Source organism: Mytilus trossulus, chromosome 11 (genome assembly GCF_036588685.1).
Source record: "Mytilus trossulus isolate FHL-02 chromosome 11, PNRI_Mtr1.1.1.hap1, whole genome shotgun sequence".
Classification (NCBI taxonomy): Eukaryota; Metazoa; Mollusca; class Bivalvia; order Mytilida; family Mytilidae; genus Mytilus; species Mytilus trossulus.
In genome coordinates this window covers 29,704,654-29,724,347 of record NC_086383.1, presented here as the reverse complement: position 1 = coordinate 29,724,347, position 19,694 = coordinate 29,704,654, and the positions used below count along the sequence as shown (strand labels likewise).

General features: G+C 32.6%; 2 protein-coding genes across 3 annotated transcripts; one reads left to right on the top strand and one right to left on the bottom strand.

Moving 5' to 3' along the window:
• The first annotated feature begins 939 nt into the window (after positions 1-939).
• LOC134690969 (clathrin light chain B-like) lies at positions 940-10,981 on the top strand. 2 transcript variants are annotated; one of them, XM_063551151.1, is made up of 6 exons: positions 940-1,146; positions 1,704-1,786; positions 3,250-3,364; positions 6,928-7,039; positions 8,427-8,438; positions 10,179-10,981. In XM_063551151.1, the coding sequence occupies exons 1-6, from the start codon at positions 990-992 to the stop codon at positions 10,348-10,350; spliced, it is 651 nt and encodes a 216-aa protein (XP_063407221.1). In that variant the 5' UTR covers positions 940-989; the 3' UTR covers positions 10,351-10,981. The 2 variants fall into 2 exon arrangements, with proteins under 2 accessions (XP_063407221.1, XP_063407222.1); XM_063551152.1 differs by lacking the exon at positions 8,427-8,438.
• Positions 10,982-14,436: 3,455 nt separating this feature from the next.
• LOC134689932 (monocarboxylate transporter 12-like) lies at positions 14,437-19,319 on the bottom strand. Its single transcript, XM_063549899.1, has 4 exons — positions 19,196-19,319; positions 17,512-17,658; positions 15,616-16,797; positions 14,437-14,570 (listed from the first exon to the last, which is right to left on the bottom strand). Exons 1-4 carry the CDS (start codon positions 19,317-19,319, stop codon positions 14,437-14,439), a joined length of 1,587 nt encoding a protein of 528 aa, XP_063405969.1.
• Between the last annotated feature and the right edge of the window lie 375 nt (positions 19,320-19,694).

Below are 19,694 nucleotides of genomic sequence, written 5' to 3'. Positions count from 1 at the left end.
TTAGCTTCTAGCGATAATTTTTCCATCTCAAGCGAGAAGCATGATATGAAAATTATCACAAAAAAGGATCAAAGGGAAAATGCACAAAAAAGCGATAAGAATAAATAGCTCATAAAAGACCTATTAACGAAGGGAGATTCTTGATTTGCTCTCTTTTGATTTGAGACACAAAAATAAGTCCGAGTCAGCCTTTTCTGGCCTTTCTTAAAAAAATCATGTCTCAAAAAGGAGCTCCATTACCTATCACTGTGTTAAGCTCATTTTGATTCTTAACTAATGCTCTTCCGGCTTATAGTATCAATTTTGAATTCTTTATTTATTTAATATCACCTAAGTACATCATGGCCTTAAGAGAAAATAAGAATTTGCAGAATGAAATAAAAACACAAAATTTGAGCATCCATTTGTACGTGTAAGTAGCAATTAATGAAATTCCATTTAATCATGTAGTTTATGTTGAAATAACTGTACCAAGTCACAGTCAAATCCTTCTGTGTATGCATATTAAAGGATAAAAAATCTAATATTATATATATTATACAAATCCTTGTTTTAACTGAATAATAATAAAAAAAAAATTAAAAAAAATACCTCAATATCTCAAATAAAATTGAGAAATTAAAGGAAATGGGGAATGTGTCAAAGCGACAACAACTTGACCATTTTGCACATTTGCAGACGATTGCCTAGTTTATAGAAAAATCAAAAAACAAATGTAAGTTTACTGATCGACAAAATCATTATAATTATAAATAAAATATGTAAACACAAACGTTATTTTAAGATCTACATAGAAATAGATATTAAAAAGTAATATTAAATAGGTTTTTACAAATGAACACAGTGTCATTTGAATAATCTGATTTAACCACAGTTATTACGATTTGTTAAAAATAACGATGACAATGGTTCATGCACGGAAACTATGTAGTAGTTTAGGCTCACCAAACAGGAAGTGTTAATCAGGTGACGTCACATTAAAATTAAGAATGGCAGATTTCGATGCTTTTGAGAGTTCAGCCCCAGAAGGAGAGTTAGAGGACCCAGCAGCAGGATTCCTCGCTGATCAGGACAAGGAATTAGCAGAACTAGAAGATGACAACTTCGGTGACGACAGTACAGCACAACCAGTTCAACAACAACAAGGTTCTTGTCCTAACACCGAGTCGGCTTGGGGACCCACCCCCTTTTCATGTTCAATATTTTATGAATCAATGCTTTGTTAGGTTTTGTTTGGGGTACTGAAAGACTCACTTAACATTTGTTCTGTATTATATTAAAACTTTTGAAGAAAAGAGCGATTAAATACATATACATATTTCATGATGATGTACTTGGGGAACAGGGCAATTTCGTTAAGCCCTCCCCCTTTTTCCCAATAACTATTATTACTGCCCAGTGGTAAACGTTCAAGTATCAGGCGTCAGGTTTATTGATTTTTTTAAACCTGTTGGTAAAATTTAATAAAGCTTTTTAATAAAAAATAAAACAGAACTGTTTTAAGATGTTTAATAATTTAAAAACCAGTATTGGTACCGATACAGATAAGAAAAAGTTTTTGACTTGTAAAATTTAAAAAAATATTTGAAAGCTTTTTAACCAAAATTTAAAAATGTGAACACCAATTGAGTATGTTGAGAACAAAATTGTATGTATGCAACGATATATTGCTTTTAATTAACCAATTTTCATTTTGATTTCAGATGATTTAGGAATGTTTAATGATGCAACTGATACTCAACAAACAAACTATGATTCTTATGAAAACTTTGAGGAAGCACCACAGGTATTGTAATAGATATTGGGTATACTATTTTGTCATGACCATGATGTCTGTTGCAGAGTTTCTCTCTTATTTCACAGAACTAATCAAAACCTAGATACATATAGATAATATATATATATAATAAAAGAAGATGTGGAGAGTTGTCTCATTGGCAATCATACCACATCTTTTAAGAGACCAATATGACACAGAAATTAACAACTATAGGTCACTGTACAGCCTTCAATAATGAGCAAAGCCTATACTGCATAGTCAGCTATAACAGGCCCCGAAATAACAATGTGAAATATTGCAAATGCCAAACGAGAAAACTAACTGCCTGATTTACTTAAGAAAAATGAACAAAAAACTAATATGTAACACATAAACAAACAACAACCACTGCATTACAGGCTTCTGACTTGAGACAGGCACATGATACATAGATAATGTGGCAGGGTTAAACATGTTAGCAGGATCCCAACCCTCCACCTAACCTTGGACAGTGGTGTACATTGGTTTCAAGCTAGTAAGGTGATGGAGGCAAAACTTACTGTAGCTCACCAAGAATATGAAATGTGTTGACAAAGAGAAATGGCTGACAATGAGACATTAACACAATTATACTAAAAAATATAATTGCAATAATTGTGTACTACAAAATTGCAAATGAAAAAAAAATCACAAATAAATAAACAAACCAAGACAAATAAATAAATAAAACCATTCAATTAAGACCAACAATAAAAACCAGCTGGTATATTTAATGATGCTTGTATATATGTACAATGTATCATGTATATTAGGTACAGTGACAAGACTGTTTATATGATAACATTAAAAAGCTTGGGATATTGATCCGGTTTCTACATCGGTTGCTTTAGTTTTACATTTTCCTTTGAATTTTCTTGAGTATAGACATGATAAAGATATATCCAAATAAACCTTTTTGATGTATGAAATTTATAAATACATGTAATCATGTGTAGCGGGGTTGCTTCCCCTTAGTACAGAACATATATAGCCAGTCTTAATCAACTGAGCTAGGGAATCGATTCTTTGGCTCAGTGGGTTAAAGCACTGACTGTCACCCAGACGATTGGGGTTCGTATCCCGGTGGTGACGATATGAATTTTTAGAGTAGATACGTGCTCTCCGGTTACATTTGGCTCCCAACTAAAAAAATCCACGATGATTATCTGGAGTATAGCCAGGGTTTGTGTTGTTTAGAGTCATATATAAAGATATGATGACTCTTGTGGTGGGGGAATAGTGTAGCAGGGTTGCTTCCCCTTAGTACAGGTAGAACATATATAGCCAGTCTTATCAACTGAGATAGGGAATCGATTCTTTGGCTCAGTGGGTTAAAGCACTGACTGTCACCCAGACAACCGGGATTCGAATCCTGGTGGTGACGATATGAATTTATAGAGTAGATACGTGCTCTCCGGTTACACATGTAATATGATAATTTAATTTTGTAGACAAATGGACCATCTGATGCATTTTCTGCTATAACACAGCAAGATCAAATACGGGCAGAACCTGAAAAAATCAGAATATGGCGAGAGGAACAACAAGACAGATTGGAACAGAAAGGTTTGTAATTAGGCCTAAAATAAAATTTCATTTGTTTGGCATTGCCGCTCAAATAATTTTATTGGTGTTTCAAAATTCGTATTTTTTTTATTTAAAAATCGGATATCCGCGGAGATTGTTTCCAGGCGTTACTTATTTCAAATCATGATCTTTAAAGTGCTTGATTTACACTGTATTCAGAGCAAGCGCTTGAATGATATAGATTAGAAAAAAAGTCTGCCAAAAATGTCAAAAAGACATTCAGTGGATAGCATCCCCTAATGCTCCATTCAAGGGAGAGTGGTGTTTTATTGAAACATTAGATTTTCACCTAATCTTTACATGGAACATGAATTGATGTTCTGAAAGGCCTTGTCATGCTTGTAGAGAACTCAAATGTCGTCTTTGGTAAAGCAGACAGTGACACTATTGTTGGTGTCTGCTTTGCATCCTCAGTGATGGGATAGACGCTTTTCACCAAGACATGACAGAACAAACATCTGTAGCTTTAACCTTTGAAAGATCTCTTGAATATGTGAAATCTATCATTTTTCTTGAACCAGATAGCAAAGCATGTTGCCATGTAAATTCCAAAACAATGCATTCTTCGACCTATAACAATGTATAAATTATTTACTTTTACAAATTGTGACTTGGATGGAGAATTGTCTCGTTGGCACTCATACCACATCTTCTTATATCTATTCAAAATGATGCCTTGGCTTGATGGCTGAAAGGTGTACCTGCATGCACAGTCGTCTGAAGATTTCATAATTATAGCTAACAAAATAGGGGAAATAAAATATTTTTACTTAGGCCAGGTTTTTTTGATTTGTTGGTTTACGGATCCGCCGACCCGATTTTGCCGATTTCCAAAATAAAAATAAAATCGAATTTTCAGGCTTTTTTTATTCTCGCCGACCCTAACAAATGCATTATCCCTGATAAATAATTAAAATATCCTTTTTTATGAAATTAAATGCATTTATCACTAACAGAAGTGATGACACTTTCTGTTGTGAAAAATGAAACTTTCAGTTTACGTTTCTAAAAATAGACAAATCAATTATTAATGACCTTGAAATGTCGTTTGCGCAAATAATTTTGCAGAACGAAACCCGTGTTTAAAACCAATTACACAATAAGTTCGTTTCCCTTATTTGTCACCAGTCCGTAAGATGCATGTTCTCATATAAATAGACTTGTCCAAATGTGGACAGGTGGAAGTTCAAGACATCGAGTTAAAATACTGAATTTTATCAAATCATTTGATATTTTCTTGTTTTATAGATAAAAAAAAAATATCGTCCATTTGGATAAAAAAAACGGGAATGCATGACAACAGATTATTTAACCTGATATTCTCGTTTTTCCAGTGGACGAGTCTATTACGTTTTTGACACGTGTGTTGAAACTTATTTTCGTACGAGGTTTAACTTTTTTCTTTATCAGTATTCGTGCTTATTATTTTTCACCAAGTTTTGATTAAAAGCTAAGTCAAATAACTGACGTGAATCTGTTTTTCTTGTTTGTGAAATGACAATTTAATTTCGTCTTTGTCAATGTACCCCCCCCCCATACCCCCCCCCCCCCCTTTTTTTACGGGAAATTATTAGACTATGTCATGCGATGTTTACAGCTGAGCAATAATATTTCATCAAACTAAAATTTAAGAACGATGAAAAAATAGTATGACAAACATATTATTAGAAAGGTGAAATGTATTTTTATTTTGCATATATCAGTTTTCTGTCTTGAAAGATCTTTTTTTTCTTTTTTTTTCCGACCGACTGACCCGACTTTTTCATTGAGAAAATCCGTAAACCAACAAATTAAAAAAATGTGGCCTTAGTATTAATTATTATGTAGAATACTTAGTACTAAAAATATTTTATTTCCCCCATTTTTTTCACTATAATTATAATTAATACTACTAAAATTATTCTATTTCCTCCATTTTTTTGCTCTAATTATGAAATCTTCAGGTGACTGTGTTGCATGAAAGCACCAAAGCTTAAAGACCAATACATGTATGGTCCCAGAGTTACAGGTTTATAGTAGTTTTGTACCTGTAGAGGTTAGCCTGGTACAAAACATACATATTTTAAAGACTAGCCTCTTGTATATGTATCACAAACTTAAAACCCAACCCCTCTTTTCTTAACATGAATAAGATAATTCTTAAAACAGAAAAGATATCTGACAGCAACATATTTATAAATATTGTCTGGCATTCATGTCTGTTCTTGTGCCAACATTCTAAATTTGTAATATTTTTCTATCCTCGAAAGCTGATCAGGGGCTGCAGTGGCTTTGATTGTTTTCTAGTTCGACAAAATTTACATGTATCAATGCTAGTCTATCTGGCACCTAGGTATAAGTTTGCAACCACAAAATTAAGGTTAGATTGTTAAGACATTCATGATAAGGTTCCTCTGTGCACTACACTTTCATCCACTAATAAACTGATTGTCATGAACTTTCCCATATGGTGTAGAAAGTTAATTTTATATCCCATCAAACAAGCAAACAATGAATTAAAGCTTACATCTGACATCTATTTGTACAGGGAGCTGTAGTGGTTGAACTGATTAAGATATGACAAGTTTACCAAACTGAAAGCACCTTCAAGATGTGACATTAAGCCTCTTTCAATAGACAGTCCCACAATTAAGATTCAATTTTCATGTCTAACATGTTATATGGTTAATGTTAGTTCCCTACATTATAAGATCTGTTTCTGCTGGGTACTTTGGTTTACTCCTTCAAAAACACTGAACGTCTGACATGAAATTACCCATATGTTGTAGAATGTGACATTAACCCCTATCAAATTTTAAAGAAACCATCAGTTTGTGCACACAACTGTAAAATGTTGCACTGCTTTTGGCTGTGATCTAGAGTCAAAATGATTATGGTTGCAATATATATATAGTTTTTAAATGTAATAAAAAAAAAAATCCCTACCTACCTACCCAACTGCTGATGGTGTGAGTCGGCAATGCCAAACAAACAATTTTTTAAGGGTGGCCTTAGAGCGGAACTGTAGCATGGTTGTTTAGTAGAGTCAATTGAAAAAATGTTTAATGTTGGTGAATTGCCTTGTTTAAGTTAAGCTCAAAACTTCTTTGAATACTTTTAAAGTCTTTTTAAGATTGCTATAGTATTCTATGAAACTAAAAGCATGAATAGCTTTGCATAATGAGAGCCTCTAAAGTACATTTACATTGTATTCATTGTCATTTTTTCATTGATATTCAGCATAAATATATGCTCTCAGAAATAGAGTTCTCTAGTCAATGAGTCAACATGTCCATAGTGGCCATGAGTATTGCTAAAGACAACCTTAATAAATAATGAATTTGAAACATTTCTCATTTTGATATCATTTTCATGTAGAGGCTGCACATCAATTTTAGTGTTAAATTTTCCTACACTTCATCTCTGTATTCCCTCATTGTAGAACCCCCATTTGTAGTTCTACTTAATTTTAAAAGTGTCTTGTTCCAAAAATGCATGAATTAATTGCAACTGGACATTCAGCAAACAACAATCAACGTTAAATTTACTGAATTTTATTGCAGACAAAGAAGAGGAACAAAAGAAAATAGATATGAGAGAAAGTGCAAAGAAAGAATTAGATGATTGGTACAAACATAACGCTGAACAGTTAGAGAAAACTAAAGAAAATAACCGGTATGGAGCATAACTTTTTTCAAAGCAGAAAAGCACCTATTGTGGCATTTGTATTCTGGTCTATTCGTATGTTGTATAAACTTGACACTAAAATTTACATGATGAAAAAAGGATTTCTTTTTAAAATCTTTTTCTTTCAAATCATCTTCTGTCAAATCCTATCATGCCTATGGTGTACTTTTATGATATACATGTACGTAAGCTTTTCAATCTCTCCTTAAAAATTGTAATAACAAATCTTTGTTGTCAAACAAAAGCAAGTTGAATTGTTGAAGTAAAAAATAGTCCATGATCATAATGATACAAATGTAATTGTACATATTAATCAACATTTTTCCAATTTTGAGCTTTTTCCAATTCTAAATTTAAATTTGTTAGTCATGTTGGTTAATATCGATATATTAAATGAAGATCCAAATTTGACACTTGGTGCTGAAGTTATTTTTCAATTTGGAAAGTAAATAATTTCCTAAAATTTGTTGGTTTACAGTATACATGTACATGATGTAGTACATGTGCAGTACACACAAGGGGTTTCAGTCAAAGATCACACTTGATATTAAATTAACAGCTGTTGTGAATGCTGGTCATGCTGGTAGGTGATTTACCCTGCAGTATCTCTGTTTATCGCAGAGTACTTAGTTGTTGTGTTGTCTGTCAAAACTGAAAGCAAGATGAAATTTAATCGCCAGCATTCTCCCGAGGCCAGTTTAGCAGCTGCAGTGACTAACAATTTAACAAGTGATTTTGAACTGAATCACCATGCATGTGTCAATTGTGTGTGCTTTATCTACTCATCTATTCTGCCTTATTCTTCCTATTAAGTTTTTTTACTACATGTATGTAACATGTGTGCCTTAAAAGTATTGCACAAGCTTCTACTCACTTTTATTACTTTTAAAAATGTGCCTTAAAAATGTTTTGCATAAGCTTTTACTACCAACTTGATGGCTGATTGTTATCTTTAAAAAAAGCCTTATAATTCAGTGTTCTCACTAAGGACAGTCCGTGAACTATCCTAGACCCATGCAAATCTGTCTGACTCACCATTTTCAAAACTGGTGAGTCCAAAATTGCATCAAAACTGAAATATTTTGTATAAACAGAACACATGACATATTAAAGCAAAAGTTTAAAAGTAATCTGAATTTAATGTAATTTGAATGCTCTTTTAATAAGGTCATAGAGAATAAAATAATAAATTGAATTGCAATTAAATATCTACTTCTTACTGTTAGACTCACCATGGCCAAAAATTATGAGTCCCTAGCCTCGCCTTTGAAAATCCTTAGTGAGAACCCTGACTTGTATGTCAATGTCAGTGTTAACATTTCTGCATTATCTATCACAAATAACATTCAAATTGCATATGTTTTTAATCATCTAGCCGGGACAACATGTAAGTATTCAACAGTTCAGCTATTTCTGGCGCAGCAGGTACTATTTGTTAAGTAGTTATGTGCTACAGGTACTTTTTGTTGTGTTGTTACTTTCTACAGATACTGTTTATTCACTTTATTGTGAAGTTAGGTCGAACAGGTACTTTTTGTTGTGTACGGTACACAGTTACTTGCTACATGTACTTTTTGTTGTCTAGTTACGAGCTACATGTATTTTTTGTTGTGTAGTTTAATACATGTTACAAGTACTTTCTGTTGTCATGGTTGTGTAGTTTAATACATGTTACAAGTACTTTTTGTTGTTTAGTTACATGTACATGCTACAGATACTTCTTGTTGTGTAGTTTAATACATGTTACAAGTACTTTTTGTTGTTTACTTACATGCTACATGTACTTCTTGTTGTCTAGTTACGGCTACAGGTATTTTTTGTTGTGTAGTTTAATACATGTTACAAATATTTTTTGTTGTGTAGTTTAATACATGTTACAAGTATTTTTTGTTGTGTAGTTTAATACATGTTACAAGTACTTTTTGTTGTTTAGTTACATGCTAAAGGTACTTCTTGTTGTGTAGTTATGTGCTACTTGATTTTCTTTTTTTGTGTTGTATAGTTACTTTTTTTAGCTAGTGACTGAATTTGTCTTCATGATCATGATGATAACTATTTCAACTTTCAAGCCCAAAAGTCAGTGCCAAGTTGTGGTGAACAGTGATGGCTGTTTTATAGAGTGATAGTACAACTCATTAAACCACTTTTTCTGCAATCATAATTAATATTAAAACTTTGACTTGTGCAACTTTGAAAACACAAAAACTATTAACAGAATGTGAATAAATCTAAATTGCATGGTGGGCTTCTGTAGTATAAAGTGCATGATGAATGTATTCTAACAATATTTGGAATTTTTTATTTCGAACTTTTACTAGAACAATGTCAAAGAATATATGTATAATATTAATAGTACCAAATTTTGAAAAGTTGCTACTGTCAACTTTGGATTGGAAGGTCATAGATATTTGTTTTACTGTCTCAACTCTGTGTTGCCAGTAAAACTGCAATTGCAACCATCAAATCCTGGATTGACAGTGGCAAATCTTTAAATATGGTACTGTTATAGCATTATTTGTAAATTTTTTAGGATGCGTCATAATTCTAAATGTTGCTATTAAATATTTCATTGTCTGGCTCTTTAAGTTTACAGGTTAATCATGTTAATCATACATTAGTTTTATAAAATTATATATATATTAATATTAAACAGAGCTGTACACATGTAGGTGCAAACATGTTTGATGACATTAATCGAGAGCTGAGATCTCAAAATCAAAATTTCATCTTTTATTTGAAATAATGCATAGGTATTTGAAATCAGTTCTCCTGTTTTTTGAGGATGGGTTGTTTTTAACCCAAAAAAGCTTTTAAACATGGTAATACTTAATATGTTTTACATGTTGTCAGTTACTTTGACCCTCTATGTCCATTTTTTTTCAAAAAACCTATTATTTAAAATGTCATGTACAAGTATGAACTATGATGTTATTGTTGCATTTAGTCAACAACAGTGAATTGAGGTATATATAATAATTGGGCAAAGTTACATCTTGTTAGTATTGCTTAATAAACTGAATTTTATCTATGACTTAAACTTTAACTTTTGATTCCTATTAATATTTCCAGGGCTTCAAAAGCATATTTTGTGAAACATTAATTTTTTATTCTTATTTTATATTTCTAGGGCATCAGAAGCAGCCTTCGTGAAAGAACGAGATGAGACCCAGCCAGGTGGAGAATGGGAGAAGATTTGTCGTTTGTGTGAATTTAATCCTAAAAATTCTAAAAATATGAAGGATGTGTCACGTTTCAGATCAATTCTCCTGCAGTTGAAACAGACACCACTTGTTAGATAGACAAACGATGGATACAGATATTTATTGACATTCCATGAGAAAAATTGTAAAAGAACAGTACTGGGTACTTCTTTTTTAAAGACAATATAAAATAGTTTCAACATTTATTAATCGCAAAAGACTAAATAAATGAGAACAAGGAAATGCATGTCGTGTGAAATACATGTCGTTATTAAGAATTAAGATGGAAAATAGGACATCCTTAAATGTTGTGCTTTAAATTTCAAACATTGTTATCTCCCTTAGTTAACATAATCAAAATTTAAATGGACCGTGATATAAGTAGGTACTTTTTATTCAATTTAAAAGTTATGTATTATGAAATATATAAAATCGAATTTTATAAAAACAAAAAGATATATTTATCTCCCTTCATCATGTTTATTCAAATTAAATCAAGATAGTTTCTCTTAAAAATGTAGTTCAAATTGTTATAACTACAATTATTCATTGTATTATTCATATGCATTAATTCATCAGACTACGAAAAGTATGGCAGTGATTTATTCATAAATTTAATTCAGATTCTTTTTGCAGAACGAAGTAGTACATTCACTGATTGTATGTTGTAAAACTGTATTTAATCACAGATATAAATATAAAATGAATGATTAAAATATTGTAATACTCTAAAACAGCTGTTTATTTTTTCTATTCTCTTTCTAGAACATTCAGATGTTGTCTAAGGTTATTTTGAAAATTTGGTATGAGTTTTTCTCATTTTTGAAGGCTGTACAGTGACCTATTGTTAATATCTCTGTCATTTGAGATGATGTGGAGAGTTGTCTAATTGTCAATCATACCACATCTTCTTTTGTATGTGAAAGTATCTTCATGTACAGTTTATTCAAAAAGTATTATCAAAATTGAAAAAAATATGTGACAATTCCAAGGCAGACAGGAACAAGAAATGTATCCATTGTATACGGATGCCCCTCTCACACTTTCTATGTTTAGTGGACCGTGAAATTGGGATAAATACTTTTATTTGGCATTAAAATTAGAAAGATTATATCATAGGGAACATGTGTACTAAGTTTCAAGTTGATTGGACTTCAACTTCACTAAAAACTACCTTGACCAAAAACTAACCTGAAGCGGGACATCCCGACAAACGAACAGATGGATAAACGAACTGACCATAGATATAGGAAGATGTGGTGTGAGTGCCAATGAGACAACTCTCCATCCAAATAACAATTTAAAAATTAAACCATTATAGGTTAAAGTACGGCCTTCAACACGGAGCCTTGGCTCACACCGAACAACAAGCTATAAAGGGCCCCAAAATTACTAGTGTAAAACCATTCAAACGGGAAAACCAATGGTCTAATCTATATAAACAAAACGAGAAACAAGAAACACGTATATATTACATAAACAAACGACAACTACTGTACATCAGATTCCTGACTTAGGACAGGTGCAAACTTTGACCAGTATACATAATGCCCCTCTACTATAGTAGGTGGGGCATAAAAACTATAAAATGAAGGGGAAGTCTACAAAACATTACATCTATAGAAAAACTAAAGGCTGAGCAGCTCAAATGTTAAACCTCTATTTGGTATTTCTGGTTACAGGAAATGTAGGACATAATTTAGCCTGTTTTATGCTATATTTATGCTATATTACAGGCCTGTATACTTTGCTTATGTTTGTTGTCTGTCGTACATGTGGTTTTGTCAATGGCATTACAATAAAGTTGATGGAAATATTAAGGGTGTCGTCAAGTTTATAGTTCACCCCGACAACAAACGGATTGAGGCCCACGACAGAAATCACACAAACAACCTGGAGGTGATCTCAGTCACTCTGAAAAGGTAAGCAGCTTCTGATATATTCATGGCATTAGTTAAAATTATTGGCTTTAGGTAAACTGCGATATAATACCTTAGCAGTGTTACATCATCACTGGAGTTTAAATGATGTCCATTACTGCAGTGAACAACATCCAAAGATGAATTATATGGGTAGCTGTAAAAAATCATGTCCATATATATATAGGTTTGAACGTAGTTTCAATTTAGACTCGTGTATATATATATATATATATATAGCAAGCTGTCAGATACATTGTATATATTACAATCATGTATATTTTTTCTGACAGTCACTAACTTTTACATTTCTTTGAAAGATCAGAAGACTTTACTGTTAAAACAAGAAGATCAGAAAATTGGCAACATTTGCTCTAGTATATATTTCAAAAACTTTTTTATCAAATATACTAGTCATATTAATAAAACATTTGAAATTCACTAACATAAAATGAAAAGAAGATTGCCAATGAGACATCTCTCCACAAAACACAAAATGACTCCTGACACTGAACTATCTGATGAGGCAAACCCCTTTCTACTGATTTCTGACTCGCTTCCAATAAAAGTTGCATAATGCAAAATCAAGAAACTCAATACTAAAGAATGCTAATCTGTCAGTAAGGGGCAACTATGTTAATTATATATATGAAAAAAAGTTATATATTTCAGAAGGCAGAAGGGATGCTTCATATCTTGTTAACACACACCAGTCCTTATGTTATGAAGTTTCCATATTGCATATATCCATGGTCTTTTGCCTCCTTTTCATGGTTCAATGTTCAGCAATTGACTTCTAAAAAAACTTACGTTTTGTCATAACCTGTCTCTTGATGCTTTTGGATAACTTTATGGAATCAGTAAATTAAGGTCCACATCTTTTGCCTGACATTGACCTCATTCCATTGCATCAGTGATTACTGTTAAGTTTTTGTGGTTAAGTCTGTATATTGGATACTTTACGGAATAGGTCAACTTTAATGATATATGAAATGATTGCAAGATGTTCATTGTCCTGGGAGATTTCATTTGTTTCAGTGGTCAATGTTAAATTTCATGATGTTATATGTTTCTCTGGTACTATAAGGAATAAGTAAATACATTCGATGTAAGGTGTACATGTCTGTCTAGTAGGGTACATTTAACTTTGACTTCATTTTCATAGTTCATTGGCCAATTTGTTTGGTTGAGTCTGCTTCTCATATAATATACTCTTATCACACGTTCAACTGTTTGATGTTTGTGATGATCGCAAGGCATTATAGTACTCTCAATATAAACGGGGACATACTAAATTATATACTACAATGGTCCAAAGTATAACTTATTACCCAACTGTAAAACAAATGGTATACTTCAAATTGTCTTCCATCGGGGCATTTATTCTTAATTCAGATTTTGATGTATTATAGATTGATTAATTAATTGTATGTTGCTTCACGTTCAGTGGCAAATAAAATGTATGTTGAGGACCACAGATGGATAATTTGATGGCTGTCTAGTATAAAGTAAAATAAATATTCGGGAATATAACTTGATAATACGATGTGAATATAATCCCTACTGTGTACTACACAGAGTTTTAATATGATAGTTCAAATAGTGACAGTCCATATCGAGACATGTCATCCTATCAGGACACAGTATTCTGACTCTGAGCCGATCATTCTTTGCTCTTACTCCTAAATAATGTGTGCTTGCAGTGTTTGTAACTCGTGCTGTGTGGATTCAGTAGAATGTGTCCCCGTGCCTGTAGTGTATGCCCTTATATTTTTACAGTTAGGGTTTTTATGTTTGTGCGAGAGCTGTCTACTTATTCTATTATCATGATCAATTATCTATATCTTATACTATACATAGTACTGTATTTTTGTCTGTGTCATTTTGGTCTTTTGTTGATAGTTGTCTCATTGGCAATCATACCACATCTTCTTTTTTTATATAAGCGGAAAAGCAGTCATTAAATACCAATTTTCAAGTTTGGTTTAGCCAAACGATCCGAGGGTTCGAGACACAACCGAAATCTAGATTTCGTACAGATTACAATTAATTGGTTAAAGGCAGCAAATACAATTTTAAAGTCTAAGCTTCGAACCACTTATATAATGTACTATATAAATCAAGAATGTTTGAAGTCATGTTAAGATAGGTATCGTCTGTGCTAGTAGGTTCTTGTACTTTTATTGATCTTTATTGACGATAGAATCGTAATGACTATCTTTGTTTCTATTAAAAACATTTTATTCTTGTTTAGTTCTTACGAAAATTACAGTTTATTACGTCTGTTTTCGAACCACTGAAATATTGGTTCACAAAATACAGCAACAGATCCAAGGAGAATTCCAGCGCCCATGATGTAAAACGTCAGCGTGTATGATCCAGTTAAATCACGAGCAAGACCTAAAAGACAATAGTTACATTAGATGTATGTTTCATTATAATACTTTATTATTACATCATTGCTCCTTTGTTCCAACCGGGTTATCTGAGCCGGATCACCCCTACCAGATCACCCCAGTTTGAGTTTCTTTGTTAGACTCTTGTTATGCATGCTTTCCTTTGCTCTGTAATAGTTTGGCAGGAATGTCAAGTCCACTATAAAACTTATAATTAATTATACGGAAAAGACGTAGAAATTCACGTAGAAAAAATCCAGTGTTGATGCTGGGATTCGAACCCAAGACCTGGCTATGGATTTTTTTTGGAAAAAATAAGTTTGTTTCTAGTTTTGGGAGAGAAAAAATAATTTGTTTTTGATTCTGAGAAAAAAAATTTTGTTGTTTCACCCTAAGCTGCCACTATATGTATTACTAAAATTGAAAGAAAAATTTTGTTTTCGATTTGTCGCGAAAAAAATAGATTGTTTTTCGACGCAGGAGAAAACAAAAATTGTTCAGAAAAAATATCCAAAGCCCCCCCTCCCCCGAAAATCAAACGGTTGCTGCCTTAATGTCTCTTGAGATCGTAGGGTTATTTGCGTTGTTTGGTTGCTGTCTAATTGACGAATATATATGTTATTATTGCAATTGCATTTATATTGTATGTTTCTCTGTAAAGTTGTATTTAGTTTTTGATAATACAGTTAATATCTATCCATCTATAATCTTTAATTTTTTCACATATATTGCAAATTATTCAAAAATTCTATCGTTTTGACCACATTTACCATAAGACATACTGTCGACGGAATTAATTTATTTTCTTTCATATAAAATTAAGAGATGTGACATGATTGCCAATGCATCAACGTCCATTGAACTCAGCAGTTAATGTTATGTTACTACACTCCCTTTAAAATAAAACCTAAACATACACATGCATGACAAAATCTAGTCTTTTAGTCATTTGGTGTCATGTACTGTCTCAAAGACGTATATACAGCTCGCGCCCCCGCATACTAAAATTTAACACGTGGACGATAATAAAGAATATTTTATAAACATACCTAAAAGTGGAGTGAAACCAACAAATGCTATTCCATGTACCTGTATCATTAATGACAATGCTGTTGGGTATCTGTCCGAACCAACACAATCTCGCAATAGCAGTGGCGCCATTGAGAAATACACACTTCCAAAACTTCCATATATTATTGAAAACACAACGAATGATTCGAAATTGGTATATAAAGGGTTAAACATTACTGCAAGTCCAGTAATACCTAAACAACTTCCTAAAATATAATCACGACGAAAACGTTTTGAATCAGATATCCAGGCAAGCGCAAAACGGGCAAACAAGTCACACACGCCCATCAAAGTTACGAGAATAGCGATTTTGTCATTCGGAATGTCATGGTCTTTTGCGAATGGTGGAATGTAAATGACAATCAAGCCGCATCCAGCAACGGAAACGAGGCACATAAATAAAAGCAATAATAAATGGCGGTTTTTTAAAATTCTGAAATCGATGATGTCATAACAAGAACATGATCCTGATTCTGATGCGATGTTGGATTTTGAGTCTGTTTTAATGTCTGGTTTGTTTTCGTGCTGACGAAGAACATTTAAACTATAAACTGAACAAAATGAACCTGCTGTTCCTAAACCTCCGAACATGTCTATTCGAGGTATTAATGTCTTTTTTGTAGAGTCCACTACGACAGCAGTAGTATTATGGCTTTCAGAGCAGCTTCTCGGTTTTCTTTTCCGTGTTGCAATCAATTTGACGTACGATTTATAGTCATTAAACCCGTCACTAGATACTTCGGGTTCGTAATATTTCGCAACATTGTCTACCGATAAAGAATACTCAGCTATGGGGTTTTCTGAAACTTTTCTAGAAAACTCCTTTGTCTTATCGTCTTCAGTTAAATCGCCATTCTTTGAACTATAACATGTATTATTATTCTTGGCATTTTTCGAAACATCTTTTTGTGTTGCCTTGCGAGAAAAGAAAGGGCGAGTTAAAGCACCGACAACAACGTTATTTAATAATATACCAGATATCACTAACAAGGCACCTTGCAGTCCATAATTGTCTAGAAGTTTTTGAATGATAATTGGGAATACAAAACTGCCCACGCATCCTCCTATACTAGATACCATGAAAGCGAAACCCAATCTCCTATCAAAATAATTGTTTATTTCAATAAATACCAGTACTGAGGTAGATGCTATGCCAATTCCTAAAATGAAAACAACATCTTTATTTTACATAACTTTTAATAACTATATACTAGTATTTAAATCTTGAAATAAAGTTTAGTTACGTCAGAAAGACGTTGAAAACAAATCAACGGCAACAACCCAACCACAAAAATATACAATCAAAACAGACAACATGGCACACTTGTTAGTGCGACAACACTTCAAAGTTAATTGATTGGTAATTCAAGACCACTATAACCGCAACACTCAGCAATTTGTTTTGTGTATTTCAGCTCACCTGGTCCACAAGGCCTAGTGAGCTATAAGTTTTACTTTGCATCCACATAAAAATCAATCCTATAAATATTACTATTAAAAATGGACAGGAAATACAAGAACATTTAAATACATGAACGATTTGTAAATCAAAACAACCCTTGTTCGCGATCCTTTTAATTCAGCAGTTGTTCTAATAGTCAGTTTTTATTCGTTAGAAAACTTAGTTTGAACAGCCTCACAAATCAATAACATATAAGTCGACAAATTCTCGTTTGAATTGTTTTACATTGTCTTATCGGGGCCTGTTATAGCTGACTATGCTGTATGGGATTTGCTCATTGTTGAAGGCCGTATGGTGATCTATTATAGTTGTCAATGTCTGTGTCATTTTGGTCTTTTGCGGATAGTTGTCTCATTGGCAATCATACTACATTTTTTTTTATATAATAACAAACTAGTTAGTTTAAAATTACCATAAAGAACACCATGTGCTACAAAAAGAGCAGCTATTCCTGGCACCAGTGCATTGAGCATATAAGAACCACACAAAATCAAACCTCCAATGATCATTAATGGTCTGCAACCAACAACTCTGATTCCGACATTTAATGTAAATAGAGCTACAATAAAAACACATTAAATCAGTAAACAAATGCACGAACAATGTATTTTACCATTTTATAGCAAGTGTATAAACTTAATGAACTTAAAAGGTCTCGTTATGAACCCGATTAGTAGATGGTTGGTTCTATCATCTACATGGCCTATTAAACCAACCTTGAACGTTGGTTATTGCTGCTATTTGGGAGAAAGAGCAAAGACTAGTCGGCCTGTGACAGAGTATTGTCTCAGTAGGCTGACATTTCTCCATATGGACTACTATATTATGAATTAGAAGAAATTATCTTCAAAAATCGACCAATCGAGTAAGTCAATTACAAAGCAGGGTTGACTATGCGGGATGGGCTTTGCTCATTGTTGAAGGCCGTACGTTGACCAATAGTTGTTAATGTCTGTGTCATTTTGGTCTTTTGTGGATAGTTGTCTCATTGGCAATCATACCACATCTTCTTTTTTATATTCATATTCATTTGATATGAATATGCTCTCGTCTTGATTACATGTATTTATTTATCAGACCCGCTGGACGTTTTACAGCCACTAAACAGACACATTGATTTTGTTTATACTGTAAATGTGTATTCATATTCATTGTCATGTCATATATCTTTAGAACGTTCATTTGTAGCACTGTAGTACTAGTGTATGTCATTAAACGAAACTTGAGTCTGTAATTACATGATGTGAAAACATAGGTCACCTTAGGCCTTTAACAACGAGTAAAAACCATAACGCATAGTAATCTATATATAACCTGTATAAAGTCCCCGAAATTACTAAAAGAAAACAGTTCCAACGAAAAACATCATCAAGTGCAATAAACATAGTTTTATGATTAAACTCAAGACTTTGTACCATTTGGTGACGTTTAGTGCAATAAACTTAAAACTGTAGACTATTACTTGACTTTTAGAACATATAACAGTTACTTTAAAATGCATATTATTACTTTACATTGTATATTGTATATTGACTTGATGAGTTAAGCCTTTTTGAACTGATTTTTTTAGTTCGTTCTTTTGCTGTACTGTTAAACCACTGTTCCAGGTTAGGGGGAGGTTTGGGATCCCACTAACATGTTTAACCCCGCCACATTATTTATGTATGTGCCTGTCCCAAGTCAGGAGCCTGTAATTCAGGGGTTGTCGTTTGTTTATGTGTTACACATTTGTTTTTCGTTATTTTTTTTTACATAAATAAGGCCGTTAGGTTTCTCGTTTGAATTGTTTTACATTGTCTTATCGGGGCCTTTTATAGCTGACTATGCGGTATGGGCTTTGCTCATTGTCGAAGGCCCGATGGTGACCTATAGTTGTTAATGTTTGTGTCATTTTGGTCTTTTGTGGATAGTTGTCTCATTGGAAATCATACCACATCTTCTTTTTTATATATTTAATACAAATACAAACGTAGTTTTAAATTGCATATACCATATATTACAATTGTGAGGTGGGTTTTTTTAACACGATTATTATTATGAATATTTGATTTATTTAAAAAAATTATAATACGTAGATCTATGTAAAATATACTTACAAACTAGGCTTACAAAAAGATTTTGCACTGAAATAATTCCAGATAATAACGAAGAGCTGGTATCATACACTCTTAAAAACTCGACAAAGAACAATCCAAACGACTTTCCAATCCCGATGAACATGAATAAATGTATAAAGGCACCTGCAATATATAAAACAAAAATCATTATTGATTTCACAAAACAACATGAAATAAAGAATGCATGGTACAGACTTAAAGGTTACAAATTTTAAAGTACAAATGACATTATAACAAATATAAGTCGGACAGTCGAAGCGAAAAGAGTAAAATACAAAACGTTTCACATGTTTGATAAAAAGGAAAGTATTTTATTAATGGAAATAACTCTAATTGTTACAGTTTTCGATAACTTTATTATATAAAGAGTGCTAATTTAAGATGAGGTTTTGAAAATATTTTTTTAAAACTATGATGAGAACGAGAACTTTAAACAATATTTGCCTCCACATATGACCCAAGCCCATCCTTTGTCCTT